The sequence below is a fragment of the Podarcis melisellensis genome (assembly GCF_964234715.1).
Source record: "Podarcis melisellensis genome assembly, chromosome: 9".
Classification (NCBI taxonomy): Eukaryota; Metazoa; Chordata; class Lepidosauria; order Squamata; family Lacertidae; genus Podarcis; species Podarcis melisellensis.
Genome location: NC_138541.1, coordinates 50,254,264 through 50,273,056, shown reverse-complemented (window position 1 = coordinate 50,273,056; position 18,793 = coordinate 50,254,264). Strand labels below are relative to the sequence as shown.

Sequence of the window (18,793 nt, the reverse complement as noted above, 5' to 3'; positions counted from 1 at the left end):
GTATGGACCTTAGGGACTGCCTCATACTCTCCAAAGTGCAGCCATACTCCTCAACCACCTCCTGAACTGCTTCTCCCCTTCTCACTGCTTACAATTCAAGCACCAGCCAGTGCTTCCAGCAGAAGCTTCCACTTCTGCCCACCAATTGCCTTCTCCCCAATTGGGCTGGAAGAGACAGGGATCTGCTTGCAGAATGTTACTCTATATGAAAGACATGTGTGCAGCAGGGTTAAAGGCTTTAGCTTATATCCATAGATATTCCTTCCTTCCTTCCTTCCTTCCTTCCTTCCTTCCTTCCTTCCTTCCTTCCTTCCTTCCTTCCTTCCTTTATTTCAAGGTCCTCCGAGCTGCAAACCAATATTTGTTATAGCAACCAGTTGGTGTCTGTGGGGTTTTGGGGGGGAAATGTCTGAAATGCAACACAGAATTCTGTTACTTTAAACCATGACATAGCCTAATGGAGGAGAGAGAACAAAACCACATCTTCTAAAATAACTCTTTTTCACAACTGCTGCTGTTAAGACAGCCTGCCCTTCTGTGCTGTAATGTTCCCATAAATCCTAGTTTGAAGTCCCTTTGGGCCTCCTTTTCCCAGCATCCTTGTCATGGTTTTTGCAACTGGGGTGCTGATTTTAACAGAGCCACCTCATGGCATTCTTTCAAAAGAGCGGCTGGTAATGCTGACACTCTTTCCATAACCTAATAAACTAGTAGTTGGCAAATAGCTGTTGCAAAATACCAAGTTTCTGATGGTTAGTGGGTGGCTGGCAATCTGGGCCCTGCTGGCTCAGATTGTGTGCTCTCCTTAAATCAACAAGAGCTTGCTCACAGCTGACAACACAATAGCTTCCTCAGGCATCCATCCAAGGATCCTTTCACTCCAGAGAAGTGTGCCTGCAACAAAAGAGTCTTGAGAACCACCGGCACTTCTGCCATTCTTCTCCCAACCTCTTTCAGTGAAGCCGCTGGCTGACAGCAGGCCAGTTGCTGTAGTTCAGGCATAGGCAAACTTGGCCTGCCTTTGCCTGCTGTAGTTCCCCTCCCTCCTTCCACTGCCAGTAAACTAGGCACTGGAATATTATGCTGTAAAGCAGCATGCAAAATTCCATGTGCACAATGAGAATTGCAGTGGTCTCTCAAGAGTCTGAGTTGGGAATTAGTTTAGATTTTTCCTCTTGCTATGAAGTTTAGGGGAAGGTTATATAGCTCAGTGGTAGAACATCTCCTTTGAGTGTAGAAGGTCTCAGGCTCAATCGCCGGCATCTCCAAATAAGATCCTTTGTCTGAAGTTCTGGCAAGCCACTTCCTGTAAGTGTAGACAGTACTGAACTAATGGAACAAGGGTCTTACTTACGTTGTGTATGCATTAAAACGCAGCAAGCTCCCCCACCCCCCACCTCCCATTGCCTTTAAAATCACATCTGCACATGATTGCACACATCTGTACAGTTGGATGGGTTTCCAAGTCACGTGCTGCCTGCCCACACCAGTGGGCGGAGAGGGGGAGTGGTTGTCCTCATACGTTTGCAAATTGGATTGAAATTGGTTTGGGGAAAACAACATGAAAACGCAAGGAACTTCAGGACAGGTGTGTATATAACGTGTGTACACTGCTTCACAAACCCAGCAGTGGGAGCACACTGGATGTTGAGTAAATAGCCTTGTGTACACTGTATAAGGCAGCTTCCTATGTTACTACGCTTGGCAGTCTTATAAAAGCTCATCCTTTCTGAGCTTCACCTCACCCCCATTTCTCCTACAGGAAATATTACCGATACACCTTTAAAAGGTGGCAGCGAGGATTTCTGTATGAAGTACTGGACTTAGGAAGTTTAAATGCCACGTATTCACTTGCTAGAGAGTTTTTCTTTATCAGCACTCCTTCATGCCATAAACCAGAGTCTGTAGGGCAGTTATTCTCCAGCTAGCTTGTATGGATGCAAGCTTCTGTCTAAAGAACAATGGGATGTGGTTAACTTTGATTATCCTGCTTATATTTTAAGATAAAAAGCCATGCAGACCTGAGGCATTTTTTTATGGTACTGTTTACAGTTACACCCTAAAATTATGGATACAGCACATGTGTATGATACAGATAGTGCTCTTTCAAGGAACCACAACCACTTCTACCACCTTGGGACAAATTCAGGTTTGCTATTGCTGCTTCATCTTCATCGTCGTTTTATTATTTATACCCCGCCCATCTGGCTGTGTTGCCCCAGCCACTCTGGGCAGCTTCCAATATATATAAAATCACAATATGATGTCAGACATTAAAAGCTTCCTGATACAGGACTGCCTTCAGATGTCTTCTAAAAGTTGTGTAGTTATTTATCTCCTTGACATCTGATAGGAGGGCGTTACACAGGGAGGGTGCCACTGCCGAGAAGGCCCTCTGCCTGGTTTCCTGTAACTTCACTTCTCACAATAATGTGTGAAATGGCCCTAAGCAGCAAGGTAAATGAGAACGTAGGAAGAAAGCCTGTAAGCTTCTCATTGAGTAGAGAGCACTTTGCCATCACTTAGTGTTGATCTGTTAGATAGGAATGATGCAAATAAAGCATTTCTTATTTGAGGCATTTATCATCTTGGGGTTTTTTGGTTGCTGGGATAGTGAGTGATCATGATCACAAGACATCCACTTACAAAGCAGGCCTTCACTGAAGAGTATAGTACTCTGTAATGATGACGAGGAGCTTCTAGTTCATAAAATGTCACTTTGAAAACTTGATCAGCTGACTAATTCTTTCAATGAAACTTTCATGTAAAACTCAAGTAGTATTTTATATAGATGTCTGTTCTTGAATAAGAAACTCTGTGTGAGAACTAGTTTGAAACCAGCTGAACCAGTTTTACAATGAAAAATTCTTTTCCCGAGTGAGCTGTTTGTAAACACACCAAAAAGGTGCTTCCAGACAATTACCTTCTTTGCAAGGTGAGCAGTGTGTATTACAGTGGAAAGGGGTTAAAATACACGCTGTACAAATGTTTAGGGCACAGGTGCAATTCTTATACTTCAATAATGTACTAAAGAGAAATCTGGTTTCTGAGACAGCTTTTGTCGGTGGTTGTAAAGCAGGTGTGAGAAACTTTTGGTCCTCTAGATGTTGCTGAACTACAATTCCCATCAGCCCTAGCAAGCATGGCCAGTAGTCAGGGATGATAGGAATTGTAGTTCAGCATCATCTAGAGGGCATTACATTGGCTACCACTGCCTTTGAACAAGGCAATTGCAAAAGATGATACAGTTATTGCAGCATAATGTTAGACTTTTCTCAACTTTGGTCTAGTTTAAGTGGAAATGAGAAACTAACCTTTTGCAGTGACTCATTGACCTCATAGTGTGTAGAGCAGGAGTTGCCAATGTGATGTCCACAAACACACATGTTCCCACCGGGTCCCCCATCCCCTTTGATGTTAGGCTTGAAAGAAGCATTTTGTTTAGCAATGGAATAGGTTGTGGTGTATGTGTGTGTTGCCCACAATAGTTTGCAGATGTGCCCATGACTGCAAAAAGGCAGGCAACCCCTTTTTAAGTTCAAGATTTTATTCTATTCAAACAAATTTATAAGCATAGGATGACTAATTCTAGAATGAACTACCTTTCTGCAAACTGCAACTGGACTACGTTATCAGCACTAATTTTTGTTTTTGTGTCTGTATCAACCAAATACAGCTGAACTTAGATTTAACTACGGTATATGGGATGCCCTAGTATTGTAGCAGAAATGAAATGAGATAGGAACTGAATTTATATCTGTCACACATTTTAGCCAGAGTTTTGCTTCTTTCGTTGACATGCTTCCTAATTCAATCAACTGTTGCAACAACCTAGTCACTTGGCTGTTACTGTCTGACATCAAAAAGAAGTGTCACACAGGATGCTTTGGAAAAAGAAATGTGTAATTAAACCTTCTTTTATATACAGGGTGAAGACCATGCCCGAAGATCATCACTACTTGATAGTGATGAGACAATGTCATACTACTATGATGATGTGAAGACAGTTTATGATGTCTTCCAAAGAGGAATGCATGTGTCAAGTGAGTATTCATACTTTGGGAAAGCAAACTGGAACAGTGCTCTAGTCACCTGAAAGAAACAGTAGCTGACTGCTTTCATAGTGCAGTAAAATATTGTCTGCTGGAATAGCAAATAGTAATCAGCTAAACTTTCAGAACCTGATGATTGAAGTTTAAAGTGAGAACTGTGTATCATGATGGTTGCAATATTGACATTGTGAGTAATGAAGCCTTGCACATGAATTTTTAACTTTAGAATCGTTTTTTTTGGGGGGGGGGCTAGATTGAACCATCTGGTGGTGAAATGAACTAGAATCTCCCTTGTATTTTTTCCTTTTCCTTTTTAGTTGCTAAAATTCTTAAACCTTTTAAACTTTTATCACTGTAGACAATGGCCCTTGTTTAGGTGTAAGGAAACCAAATCAACCATATGAATGGATCTCTTACAAGGAGGTAAGTGGACACAACTTTGTGTATGTTGATGAGGTTGGTGTTTGGTTCTTTTGATGCTTACAGCAATCAAGTTATTTCCGTTCAGAAATGTTGGGATGAGGGAAGTTCAACAGCCACAATTATTGGGTGCATACTTAAGTGGCCTATGTTCTTTATGTTTATATTTAATACAAAACTGTTTTTAAGTTTCACTAGTATCCAGGCTTTATGTGTTGCACACTTGCCTAATCTATAGTTCAACAGACTTTAAAGTATCTTTCAAAACTTGAATTCTAATCAGTTTTTCCTTTTGTGAACTTCCTTATATTTCCTGTCCCTTCCTTTCTCTTTAAATCCCTGAAAAGCCTGTCTGGAATGGTCAGAGGCTCCAGACCCTGTGCACAATGGGGAAATTACCCAGAATGGGTGGAAACTTTGGGCGATAGCAGACATCTGATTGGTTTGGGGGTTTTTTGGGGGGGGACTTTATTCAATTAACTTTCTCAAGTCAGCTTATTTTAGAATCTAAGCCATCATGTTTCATTGTAATTTGGCTAATATATAATGTGAGAGAGATATTATGTGTTGGAAATATTGATCCTGTGTGTGATCCCTATAATATTTCATATTCTAAGCTTTTGTATTCTTAGCTAAACAGACTTAACAGCATTCCCACCTACATATTCAAATCGAGTATGTCTCAGCTCATTTAAAATCTGATTCTTCTATGTGGTTTGTGAATTTAATGGCCAGGGCAGTTGTGGAATTATTCTTAGCTCTGCCTCGGCATAATTTTTTAGAGTAGATACCTGGCTTTTAAAAAACAGGCTTCCATCCTACTCATTAATGGTATATAGCCTACCTTAAGCATTGGCCAGTACCTGTGCCAAATGTGTAAAGTGGCTAAGGTTACTGAAGAGGCTGAGCAGGATAAAATGGAAAATTGAACAGTAAACTCCTACATGCTTTCACAGAATTGGTAAGTGATGCACCTTTACACAGACCTATGTTTCCCCCCAGGTTGCAGAAAGAGCAGAATGCGTTGGCTCAGCACTTCTGAACAGAGGCTTCAAACCATCTCCTGATCAGTTCATAGGAATCTTTTCACAGAACAGACCTGAGGTAATCAAAGGCCATCATTAGGCTGATAACTCTTGTGGAATAAGGTAGTCCAGTTGTATAGCTTTGCGTCCCTGGGAAGATGAGCTTCCATGGTCCTAATTTCACCCAATCCTGTACACAGTGCAGCACCAGTACAGAGTGAATGATTGGGAGGTTGCCATCATCCGTAAAAATCACATCTTGCTCACTAGGAAACCAATTCACCTGGAAGCCAGAATCAAGGGTTTGGTCTCTCCTTGCAAGGAAGCTGCCCACCCCTCAGCTGATCAAGCCCCCATACTGTTCTTCCTTTCAGACACCAGAGCAGTATGGAACTGGGTGATATGTCTCGGCTGCTTCTTCCTCCCCTAAGGTGGGGAGGAAGAAGCAGACAAGATACTTTTCAGACACTGTGATAGATAGCATATACTGATATTTAGCTGCTGATATATCATGATGTTGAAAACTAGATATTGCCGAGTCCTAAATTGCAATATCAACTCTTACACACCTGGATATGCACTTACAAATTCTGTTGTTAAGAATGCATTGACGTTTCTGATGTGTGTGTAAAAGAAAACAAAAAACTTGTGCAAAGAGTGTTGTAATGCAGTGCACCTATAAACTTGCACAATGTGTAAGAATTCATACCAAGCCCTACTATGCAACCAAGCTCATACCAGGGTGGAACTAATTGCTCATTAGCTAACTTTCAGCAATCCTTAGTACGTACATAGCTTTATAACTGAGATGTTTTTCAGAGGGAGACTGTTCCTTCATATGCACCCTTTATGGAAATTTGAATTGTGAACTGCAGACAATGCAAGCCTCTAAGACTTGATACTAACAGACCACAAAACTGAGTCATAACTACTGTGGTAGCTAAGATACCGAACATTTCTTCCAGTTCATTACTAGTTCAGGGAGTTTGTTTCCTGCATTGTTTTTGTTGGCATTTGTTTTTTCCAACATTATCTCTTAATCTAATGTGCTACTCTTTAGGGAAGGTGTTCCATTGAACTGATTGATCCAGTAATACAATACAGCACATTATAGAGAAATAGGTGTGGAAAATATCTGGGACTTTGGTTAAGAAAGCATTAGCTAATGGCTTAGCTTTAACCATCCATTAGCTTGCTTATTATAGTATTACTTGCTTAAATCAGCTTTATCCTTTAGGTTCACGGCAACATATAATGATGGAAGTGCCCTCCTATGGCACTTCCTGATGCACATTGCATTACAATACTGTACTCTTTCTACAAGTGATTGCTTTTTACATTCATAAGAAACTGTAATGTGTTCTTGTAAATGCTTGTATTGAACAAATTCATGTGGCAGGGAACTGGGTTTGATAGCAACACCTGTACACAAGATAGAAGTAGATACGACTGTTGTGGAGCAATAGCCCTACTTTAACCACTCCATGCCCTTGCAGCTGCCAAATGTATGATGTGATCTCACCACACTTTTCCAGTACTGTGTTACAAAGAAGAGGAGAGGGAAACTCTTTATATCATTTTCAGCAGCAGACCTATGTTTACTATGTCCAGTTCCTCCCACAGGGGCAATGTGAAGTAACCCTGAGAAACAAGATGCAGAAGTACAGTGGTACCTTGGGTTACAAACGCTTCGGGTTACATGTTTTCAGGTTGCGGACCACGGGAAACCCAGAAGTACCGGAAAGGGTTACTTCTGGGTTTCACCACTCGCGCATGCACAGAAGCGCTAAATCACGTCACACGCGTGTGCAGATGCAGCGCTGCAGGTTACGAATGCGGTGGGTTGCGGACATGCCTCCGTCACAGATTATGTCCGCAACCCAAGGTTCCACTGTAATGTTCCTTTTTTCAGTACTCCAGACTTACAAACTATTTCAACACGAATATGTACGTCCAACTCCAATGATATATTAACAGACTGTTCCAGGACTGTTTGTGTGTGTCAGGGGGTAATAGTTCTTCCTTATCTTGGTGCCTGTTCAGACTCTCCGCTTGTGACTGAACTGGTTACTATGCACATGCAGAATGCAACAAACTGCATCAGCAAAAGCTGGCTTGTAACTTATCACAACAACAAATCTGTGCCAAACACTCGCATGCATGGGCTGGCTCAACAGCACCGATCACAAGCTGGAAATAGCTGCGTGAATGGCATCTTAGCTTCCATGACAGTATTCATAAAGGAAACTGGAATTGCAAAAGCATTGACTTTTCTCCTTACTGCTGCATACTTCAGTTGATGGCAGCAGCTTGCTTTGCAAACAAACAAGGCTGACACTGGCATACTTGAGTCACTGTTTGAATGCTAGTGTGAAAATACCTAAACCAGGCCAGCTGGCTGTAGCATCTGTGCTTGGCAAATAAGCACTACATTAACTCTGCTTCTCTTGCAGTGGGTTATCATTGAACAAGGATGCTACTCTTACTCTATGGTGGCTGTACCCCTCTACGACACCCTTGGAACTGAAGCTATTACTTACATTGTAAATAAAGGTATATTCTGCATTCCTCAACAAATGAATACACTTGTCTGTAATACAATCACTATTAAAAAGTCTACCCACCATAACCTAAACATCACAGAATGCAACTAACTTTGCAGCTGTAGAGTTCTTTGCAGAATTGTTTTTGAAAGCTGCTACAGCAACAGAATAGCAGTAGGTAAGATGAAGTAGCCTTTAATAGCTGAGTAGACACAGGGACTTGCTGACTATAGGAAGTGAATCCATCAATTCCGACAGTCTGTTTTGGGGTATAATGGCTTTGGAGAAGGAGCAGCCTGAAGAGCGTTCTTGGAATGGCCTACATACAATGAGATCCCTGCAGCAAAATGAAAGCGCCAAACTTAAGTGTACAATATGCAATTTACTCCCAACCTTGGTGACATAGTCTTTTGTGCAGAAGTAGACTAGACAGGGTGAGGGTAAGCTGATTCTAATTATTCAAATTTTAATAACTTTGCCCCCTTTCTTCCCAATTTTAGCTGACTTAGCATTGGTTTTTTGTGATAAGCCTGAAAAGGCGAAGCTTCTGCTGGATAACATTGAGAAAGGAGAAATATCTGTCCTCAAGACAATTGTGATTATGGATCCCTTTGAGAGTGATCTTGCCACTCGTGGAAAGAAATGTGGAGTGGATGTAATCAGCATGAAAGAATTTGAGGTGAGCAAAGTAGTTTATGGGACAGCCACAAGTTTTGATGATACATCAAAATCAAGGGAAGAAAGAAGCAAAGTTTAGCAAGTTACAAAATGCTGATCTTTGACCAACAGGGTAAAGGATAAAGGTTGGACTTGTGTTGTGTAAAAGCTTGGATCTCCTGGCCAGTTTACAAATTAGTATTTCACAACATGGCACTAAACATTTGCTAAGATTAAAGATACACAACCTAGTATAACTGGTTCAAAGGTTGTGTCAATTCGGGGGGGGAGAATCACACTTGAAAAATGTTAACGAGAACCTGTAGTCCTGATTTATAAAGTGTCACTGCAACAAAGATCAGAGGTCTTGGGCGCAAATCCATACTCCAAATGTACTTTGTGCTTCTGTAATGTAGTTCTCCAGTAAGCTTTCAAGTCTGACTTTTGAGGAGCCTGAACATTTAATTGGATGGCATGAAAAAAGATCCAGCTTCCGAGGGTCTAGCGCTGATGCCTATGTGCTCCCAGTTAGGATTAGGCAAGTCAATTGAGACTCTTTATCACAAGACAAACGTCACTGAATCAGCCCAAAGGCCCATATAGACCAGCTTTTCTGTTCTCACAATAGCCACACAAATGCCTGTGGGAAACCTGCAAGCAGAATTTGAGCACAACAGCACTTGCCCCACCTGTGATCCCCAGGAACTGGTATTCAAAAGTATACGGCTCTGACAGTAGTGGTAGAACGTAGCCATCATGGCTAGCAACCACTGATGGCCTTATCCACCATGAATTTATGTAAAGCCATCCAGGTTGGGACATCATGGCCTCCTATGCAGGCAAACTCCAGAGTTTTAGCTATTTGCTGTGTGAAGTACTTTCTTTTGTGTGTCCTGAAACTCCCAACATTCCACTTCCTTAATGTACCTGAGTTCTTGTTTTACAAGGGCAAAATCCTTCTTTAGGTGGCTGGTTTTCTACTGAAGCATCTGCAATATTATTTTGTTTTGAGGCTCAGGGATGTCCATTTCTGCCTGAACTTTGCCCTACCTATTCAGAATCCTATTGCCAATAGACAGTTACACATGTTTTGGTTACCAAAGTGTTTAAAAAGTGCTTGCACTTGCAGAAGAATTCCTGAATTTGCCAACAACATGTCCAAAGACTGGGTTGAACTCCCTCTGAAGGAACAGATACACAGTCTTGGGATGCTTCTGAATCCAGCTTTGTCACTAGGGGCCTTGGCCACAGTTGTTCTGGACTGGGATACCTTGGCTACCATTAAACTAGGCATTGGTAACTTCAAGACTGGATTACTGCAGCAAACTCCATGTGGGGCTTCCCTTGTAGTTGATCCAGAAACTTCAGTTAATGCAGAACGTTGCAGCACAGCTGCTGACAAGAATGAAATATTGTCAATATATTACACCTGTGCTCAAAGATATGTGCAAATTCAAGGTGTTAGTAAATAAAACCCTCAATAGCCTGGAATGAGATTATTCAAAGGGTCAACTTGCCCCATATGTCCCCACTTGATCACTTTGATATGTGGAACTTGCATTTTTGCAGAAGCCATATAATGTTCATTTCACATTTATGAGGAAGTCCGCCTTTTACTGTGGCAGTACCCATGCTGCAAAACGTCCTGCCTGGTAACATCAGGCAAGGTGTCTACTGTATTGTTTTAAGTGCCTTCTCAAAACTTTTATTTCTTTATGCCTTTTCAAATACATAATTGCATTAGGCATACTTGTTTTCAATTTCTGTTGATCTGTAGTTTTCTATGGATAAAATATTTAGCTGGCTTAGTGTTTGTTATTGTTGTTATTGCAGCTGTTGTTATTAAATTGTCTATAGATTTTGTTAAATAAATAATTTGGAGTTCAACGCTGCTAAAGTAGTATCACTGAAGCGTTTTCCTGGGGAAAAGATGGCTTTGTTTTGAATCTGCTTGTTTATTCTTCACGGGAACCTGTTCAGACTAGGGTGGAATCTACACACATAGAAAAACAGTTCTGAAAATGCTTTTTTAAAAGCATTTTTTAAAATACACTGAATTCCATAACGATCACCATCTAGTGTCACATTGTGTATTGCACTTAAAACACACTTAAAACGTTTTATTTGCAGCTGTATAGCTGAGTCCTAGATCTTGCCTCCAGACTATCACCAGGTTTATTTGTTTCATTACTGATAGAAATTCACTCATCGTAGCCATACCACATGCATCTCTTTCGTTTCTGCTCCCCAGCCCAATGGCAACATTCAGAAAGCTAAAGAGGCCAGAGACAGCACTGTTAAACTTACTATTAAACCAGCTTAATAATTTCTGGCTTGTGCCCTGAGGTGAAGTTTAGGGTGTGGATTTCCAAATGCTTGATTACCATCATGAGCCTTTCTTCATTCAGGGAAGGAGCTTTCCTTTATTTATTTAGTTTTAAGTGACAAATTTGAAAACCACAACAAGCAGTGTTTCTAAGTTACCTCATGCATATACCAAGGTGGAATTTTCTACTAGTTGTATGTTGTGCCAGTTCAGATCTGTCCTGAATCAACTGCACGCAATCAAACATTATTTACTGTGCTCCCACTGGAGGTGCTCCAATTCTAGTTCACCGAGGGAGGGGAAAGGTCAGAACCTGCGGGCATTTGATGAGTACACAGCATAAGCCTTGCCAGCTTTCCGAAACTTAATTGAGTTTAAAACCTGTCCAAGTGTATAGCCTATAAATGAGGAAAGCTGTCATTGTTTTAAGTGCTAGGTGAATAGTTGTGCTTTCCCTTCCAAATAGTTGAGCCTTGGTTAGAAACCTATGAATGAAAAGTAGTTTTCGCTGCTGCTCCTGAGAGAGCTTAAAGTAAGAGCTATGGAAATCCCAACCATCATTAGCTTCCTAACTTGCCATCTCTTTCTCTCTCTCCTTCCTGTCTTCCTTAAAGGCACTGGGAAGAGTCCACAAACACAAAGCTGTAGTAAGTATCATGCAGATTCTAATATAAAACTCTAGCTTACATTTTTTTAACCTTTCAAACTGTGTGTGTGATCAGTTGTTAAAGACAAACTGCTAGTCTAATCTCTTACTCTTCTTCTTAGCTTCCAAAGCCAGAAGATCTAGCCATAATCTGTTTCACCAGTGGAACTACAGGTACACCTTAGAAGTATGGTAATGGGGAGACAACATTCGTCAGTTGGGGAAGTGAGATTAGAATTTTGAGATACTTGGATTGCAGTCTAAGATAGAAAACTGTTTTAATGCTATAAAAGCAGATTCTTTACTAAACTGCTATGAGTCCTAGTTTTTGATGGGGCACAGAGACTTGTATGTCTGGGCTGCTGAGAAAGACAAAGGTTTTGGAGGTCTAGGCTGCTGAGAAACACAAAGGTTTTGGAGGTAGGGGAAATTATCCAGCCTTGCCCATGTCTTAAATTTCTCTTCACATTTGGTAGGACATTTAAGGAAGTAAAATGGATTATGTGTATTCATTGTACAACCTGTCATTCTTAAGCTCTTGCATATGTATACAAGCATTTTCAGCAGCTTAGTTAGAAACCGGATGTATTCACTATTACATATATTAACACCTTTTTTCCTCTAGGAAACCCCAAGGGAGCAATGATTACTCACCAAAATATAGTGAGCAATATGTCGGCATTTGTGAAAGCTACAGAGGTAAAGTGTGATGGTTGAGTTTTTAAAAGCTTAGAGTGTACCTCACTTGGAATGGAAGCAGCTAAACCTTCCACAATGTACTATCCCTTGAGCTCCTGAAACATGTTATAACCAAATTGTTGGAGATAGACAACTGCATTGCACAATTAAAACTGTGTTAGCATTCTTTTTTAAAACAACAGCAACACAAAGCTGACCAATGATTATTTAATACTTGGACACTGTGGCAGTCTCCCCCAGCCTGGCACTTTCCAGATGTTTTCGATTCCTACTTGCATGGCTGGTTGGCAGGTATTATGGGAGTTGTAGTCAAACAACACCTGGAGGGGTAGTAGATGAGAAAGGCTGCTTTGTGAATTAATCTTAATTATAGTTGGGTTTAGAATGCACCCTGTCTTGAAGGTTCACTGAAATTAATTGTAAGGGGAACCAGAACATGGGTGTGTCTGCTAAATTTCTTAATACTTCAGATTGCCTTATGGCACTAAGTGCTGTAGTGCTCAGCACGGTGTTGTAAGAATTACTGCAATAATATAAGGTGGGCCGGTGCTCCCACATGAATAGTGCTCTGAGTGGCTTTCCTAAGGCCACTGACATTTGATGGTTGAGATGGTATTTGGGCCAGATGCTATCTGACATGAAGCTTATCTCTATAACGAATGTTCCACCAGTTTTTCCCACATATTTTAATTCTAGCTAACGTAACCTAGTGTTAACTCTATAGCCAAGTGTATTATTGCTTCCCTACTTGCCTGATTCGAAGAGCATTCTCATAAAGCACATTATCAAAAGGTATCTGGATTTTTTTAAAAAATAACAAGTAGATCAGTCGGTTTAAGAAGGAGGATCCAATCGAGGGATGATTGGATGAGGCACTCAGCTCTTTATATCTGATGTTCCTATCTAACTTTTCATATGATAGAACTTCTCACTTATCCAGTTTTTCTTGTGACCTTGAGGCAAGAAAAAACTTTTCTAATATGTTTGTTATCAATAACCCAGGTTTAGACGCGAGAACCTTGTTAGCTGTGAAAGCCACACTGGAAATGATTGACACAACTTTCAAACCACACTTTGCAGCTGATAGGGCAATGTGGTAATAGTCTCCAGATTAACTTGATCAGCTAACTTGGGTTTTTAATTTGTAGCTTGCATTCTTTCCATTTGCTTTGGTGGACAGGTGTACTGGTTCTGTTTTAACTGACATGGAATAACAGGCGGGAATAAGTTGGTGACTTGGAACTTCTCAACATCAGCAACTTTTTAAAAATACTGTAATCAAAAGACCAAACTTTGTTTCAACTCTTTTTAAAAATTCAAGGTTAACCATTAAAAAGATGGACTTTGGGATAAATATGTGTTCGGGTATCTGTTCTTGCACTAAACAAATTTAACTCTTACGTTTTTCTCTTTCTTTCCTTCTATTGGTGATTCCACTGACAGAAAGCAGTTTTTCCTTCTACAGAAGATATTTTAATATCCTTCTTGCCTCTGGCCCACATGTTTGAGAGAGTTGTGGAGGTAGGAACCTGTATTTTCTATGTAACAATTAAGTAGTGTCCTCTTTTTTCAGAGTGGCTATATAATGAGTGCCAGAGACACACACATTTCCTATTTGCCTCTTGCACATGCATTTGAAAGAATTATGCAGGTAAGACTCTTGCTTTGTGGGGAACCAATTTTTTGTCAGCCTGTCAACAAGTAAGTAAGCCTCTGTAGACCAAATACGACTTTTAAAAATGTTTGAACTCTGAAAATTAATGTAAATTTGCTTCCCTTTCCCGATCTGATCAAGATTTCTGCTGCACTTCTAGTCTTAATAGTACAGCACAAATAGCTAAAAAAATAGCAATAGTATGACACAAGTTGCTAATAAAGTTTTCTAGATAGCCAAGGTCCTTCTAACAAACCAAAGTTGGATGCCATTAAAAATAGATGTCTGTAGCAGGCATGTTTCTGCTTCAGTTTTAGCTTGAATAATCTTGTTCACTAATTGTCCTGTGCATATAAAAACTACACTTTCTGAATCAACTCCTTTATATATATAATAATTTTATTAAGTTTCCCATTTTAACAATCCAATCATATCACATTAATTATTCAAAATTATAACAATACATATAATAAAGTCCAAATATTTTGCCAAATTAAATTTTTTTGTTGGGGGTTCCCATGCTTCGAGTTCAGTAGGGTCCAATTATCTCATATTTCTGCTGCTTTTAGTGTTCACCAGTCCCATCTTTCAATCTTCTTGTTATCCTTTTTCTTCTTAATAGCCTCTGAGTTGTTTCCACAGGCGAGTTAAAGTAAGCAATATTATGCTTCTGTGTGAACTTTTTATGGCTCTCCCTTTTTTTAAAGCTGGTAAGTCTTTCGTTTGCAATAAATCCTCACAAGCTGTTATTTATGCTGAATCCATCCAAAAGTCCTCCTCGGGTGGCAAACGCTATCTTTCTCAGTTCCAATGAAATAGAATCTAGACGTTTGCTCATTAATTTTCCCAGACAACTTGCACCATAAATTAGCCTTTCCAGGGAAGACTTGCTAAGTCGATCTTAGAATGCAGACATGATAACAAAGTAATGGCTCACCTCCCCCTATGGCTGTCAATCTCTGCAGCATAGCCTGTCTCATAACGGCGGATCCCAATTAAAAACTGCATCACAGGAGAGCCTTTTATTTTCTTTCCAGATATTTCAAAAAACAAAGGCTTTAGTTGATATTTTTATTTCCACACAGTTTATTTTCCCATCTCACTTGCTATAGGTTGTATTGAGGGTTCTTCTAGGAGGGGGGTTGTTAGACAGTATTGTAATAAAAAAAGAAAAAGTTTTATCCCCCCCTTTCCGTTCCGTTCCGTTTCCAGTCCAATCCATCACTCTTAACTTCTCAGTGGCAGGCTTAATTAGCAGCTAATGGACCCTTTTCTTCGCTCGAAGCATGTGCAATAATTCTTATATCCAATTTTTCATCTTAAGAAATGCAACTTGGGTCGCTCTCGGAGACAGCGTCCGGGAGATCCGAGCTCACTCGAGGGCTTTCCATCCAGTGCCCTCACCCCCTCCTTCTTTCGAACTCAGGGGTGATTTATGGGCAACCGCAGCTGAGGCTGCATCTTCCCTTCCACCAGGAAGAAATACGGGAGGCTGATTTACTCCCATCTCAGCACTTAATTACAATGGTGCCTCGCAAGACGAAATTAATCCGTTTCACGAGTCTCTTCGTCTTGCGGTTTTTTCTTCTTGCGAAGCACGGCTATTAGCGGCTCTTAGCGGCTTAGCGGCTATTAACAGCTTAGCAGCTTAGCGGCTTTAAGAAAAAGGAAAAAACTAGCAAGAACTCGCAAGACGTTTCGTCTTGCGAAGCAAGCCCATTGGGAAATTTGTCTAGCAAAGCAACGCAAAAACCGAAAAACCCTTTCGTCTTGCGCGTTTTCCGTTTTGCGAGGCATTCGTCTTGCGGGGCACCACTGTACCTCATGTGAGCTGGAGAGATGGTATTGTCGGCCATCTTCCAAGGTACCCCTAGCGGAGCCCCCCCCCCGAATGAACCTCTTGCCTATGTTGACCCTTCTAGTAGAGTCTTTCAGTGCCATAGCACTCTTCCCCCGCCCCAGCCGTACACCATTCTTTTTACAGTTGATTGTGCTGATTCCAGCCGGTGTGTAAAGAATGTGCTGAGCCATTCAAATAAGCTCCAAAGTAGAGGTTTTGATAGTTTTCTGGTTTCCTCCTTGCTCTAATGTAGATAGCCATACACATACTCAAACCCCTAGTGCAAGCTGCATGGGCACATATAGACACAAGTTTCACTAAAAGCATAAATACTTTATAAAAAGTTTGTGCTAAGTGTGTAATATTTTGAAGCAGACTGAAAGATTGGCACCAGAAATGGTGGCTGAACATTTGCTGCTTGTTTCCTGATGCCAAACCTGTTTTTTTGTTAAGCATGAAATGATTTACTTTTAAGAGCCAGTGGAAGAATGTTCTGACTGGCAGAAAGGCATTGTAAATAGAACACACTTTCCTAGGTAAGCATTTAGTTCAAAACACTAATAATCGGGGCTTGATCTCATTTTGCTCCTCTCCTTTCTCTCAGTTCTGGTAAGTGTAGCATAGCACACTAGTGTGTCTTCAGCCTTTGTAGCTAGCTAGCTAATTTGTTCCTCTTTATATCCAATACAGAAAAGGCAAGCCAGGACTTTGGGGTTAGCCAAAGTACAGTGGTAGCTCTGGATGCGAACGGGATCCGTTCCAGAGCCCTGTTCACATCCTGAATAGAACGTAACACACAACTGCCCATCTGCGGGTCGTGTTTCGCCGCTTCCGTGCATGTGCTGACGCCATTTGGAGCATCTGCGCATGCGTGAGTGGCGAAACCCGGACGTAATGCGTTCCATTACTTCCGGGTCACCACGGAGCGTAACCTGGAAATGCTCAACCTGAAGCATATTTAACCCGAGGTATGACTGTAACTTCTTGTCTCTACTCAGAGTTCCCAAGTGTTAGAGAACCCAGGACCCACTTTTAACCCAAACATGCACTTGGAGACCCACCTCTTAACCTTTGACCATATATTTGCATGGTGGTAGTGCTCCTGTTGCAAGCCACCTTGGATCCAGCCACAACCCACTGGTGGGTCGGGGGGGGGGGAGTTTGAGAAGCACCGCACTGTTCTGTGTATTTTAAGTGAGATTGTCTCATCCTCTGTCTCTAAAGCTTTCTGAATGCCATTCCAAAAGTTGAAACATACAGCTCTCTTGTAGACCAGTGAAAAAACGTTGGTGTGCCTGCTGATCTCTTTAGCCATATGTCTCCAGGCTAAATCGCCAAGCAAGATGTGTAATTTCTATAGCATTTACCCAGCAAGAAATTCAGCAAACTTGCTGACTGAGTTAAGGATGAGATTTACCAATCTTGGTGCTAGATTGTGAGGCAGGAAACACAGTATGAACCAGACTAGTCAAACATTTGCATGCTCGTTGGCATTGGGGTGCAGAACATATTGAGGACCATAACATTTGTTTTAGTTGGGTGTGTGAGGCAAAAATGATAGAAATAAGTTTCTTAGACAACACTGTTTTTCTTGGTAAAGATACTTGGTCAGAGTCTAGCTATGGCTAAGCAGTTAAACTTGTGATATGCCAAAAGAGTGTAAAGAATGATTTAAACTACACTTAGAAAATATGCAGAATGTCCCTAATTTTTAACTTGGGCAGCCAGGTGGGTTTGGTTTTAATAATCTATATGGTGTCTTTCAACAGTGCGTGATTCTCTGTCATGGAGCTCGGATAGGATTTTTCCAGGGAGACATCAGGCTACTTATGGATGACTTAAAAACTTTGCAGCCTACAGTGTTTCCAGTTGTGCCAAGACTGCTGAACAGAATGTTTGATAAAGTAAGTCCACGAGCAATCAAATCCAGTCCGTGCTTTCCTTCTCACTCCCCTTACAAGTTCAGAAGAGCACACTTTGCAGCTTGGTGAACCTGCCTGTAGCCATCAGCACAGACATTGCAAGCAAAGTTGCCTCTAGGATTTGCTCGGTGAACCTGTATCAATAAGCCAGTAAATGACCCGTGCAATTTTTTGCTGCAAACACAATAAAAAATGGTCTCTCTTCTCAGATCTTTGGCCAAGCAAATACTTCATTTAAGCGGTGGATATTGGATTTTGCTTCCAAGAGGAAAGAAGCGGAACTTAGAAGTGGCATAATTAGAAATAACAGCCTGTGGGATAAAATGATTTTCCGTAAAATACAGGTAACTATACCCCTGCATTTTTAAAAATGAAAATAGTTGTGCTCACTGGAGGGGGCAGAAGCAATTGGGTTACAAGTATACCCTGCATGGCAGAAACATCCACTTTCAAGAGGATGGCTTCAAACAATCCCAATAAAGTACCTTCCTCTTTTCCTGGCATAGAATTGCCAAGTGGGGCCCACTTACACATTAATTTATCATGCAGTCATCCTGCCCTCAGCTCCTTTGGAAGGAAGAGCAGGATATACTTTCAATAAATGAATTAAATAAATGAAAATTGCCTTCTACTGTACATGCTTGGTTTTAGAATGGCCACTGATCTTCATTGCTGTGTCATGGAACAATTCCAAATGGTGAATTAACAAGGCAGCCAGTGGTACAGTGAATAGCGTTCTAAGGAATAATCTCTTTATTCACTTAACTCACATGTACATAGAAACCATCAATGGGATTTGCACATTTGAGTCACATTGAGATGTATATCCAAATGCCACTCACCATAGCTTTTTCCTGGATGCTACTATTGGAATGAAAATAATTGTGGACACTTCCCCCCTCCCTTTTCAGGCAAATCTGGGAGGAAAAGTCAGGCTAATGATAACAGGAGCAGCTCCTGTTTCTGCCAATGTACTGACCTTCCTACGAGCAGCTCTTGGTTGTCAGGT

The 18,793-nt window shown here is 41.0% G+C and overlaps 1 protein-coding gene across 2 annotated transcripts in view; it reads left to right on the top strand.

The window, feature by feature from the left end:
• ACSL1 (acyl-CoA synthetase long chain family member 1) overlaps positions 1–18,793 on the top strand; it is a 43,927-nt gene that overhangs the window by 15,527 nt on the left and 9,607 nt on the right. The window contains exons 3-14 of one of the 2 annotated variants that reach the window (XM_081926358.1): positions 3,929–4,043; positions 4,411–4,475; positions 5,475–5,576; positions 7,951–8,050; positions 8,541–8,719; positions 11,638–11,670; positions 11,792–11,843; positions 12,295–12,368; positions 13,942–14,019; positions 17,632–17,766; positions 17,994–18,128; positions 18,696–18,791. In XM_081926358.1, coding sequence (XP_081782484.1) covers positions 3,929–4,043; positions 4,411–4,475; positions 5,475–5,576; positions 7,951–8,050; positions 8,541–8,719; positions 11,638–11,670; positions 11,792–11,843; positions 12,295–12,368; positions 13,942–14,019; positions 17,632–17,766; positions 17,994–18,128; positions 18,696–18,791 — 1,164 coding nt within the window. Of the gene's footprint in view, positions 1–3,928; positions 4,044–4,410; positions 4,476–5,474; positions 5,577–7,950; positions 8,051–8,540; positions 8,720–11,637; positions 11,671–11,791; positions 11,844–12,294; positions 12,369–13,811; positions 13,890–13,941; positions 14,020–17,631; positions 17,767–17,993; positions 18,129–18,695; positions 18,792–18,793 lie in introns of both variants that reach the window. The other variant, XM_081926357.1, reaches the window with a different exon arrangement.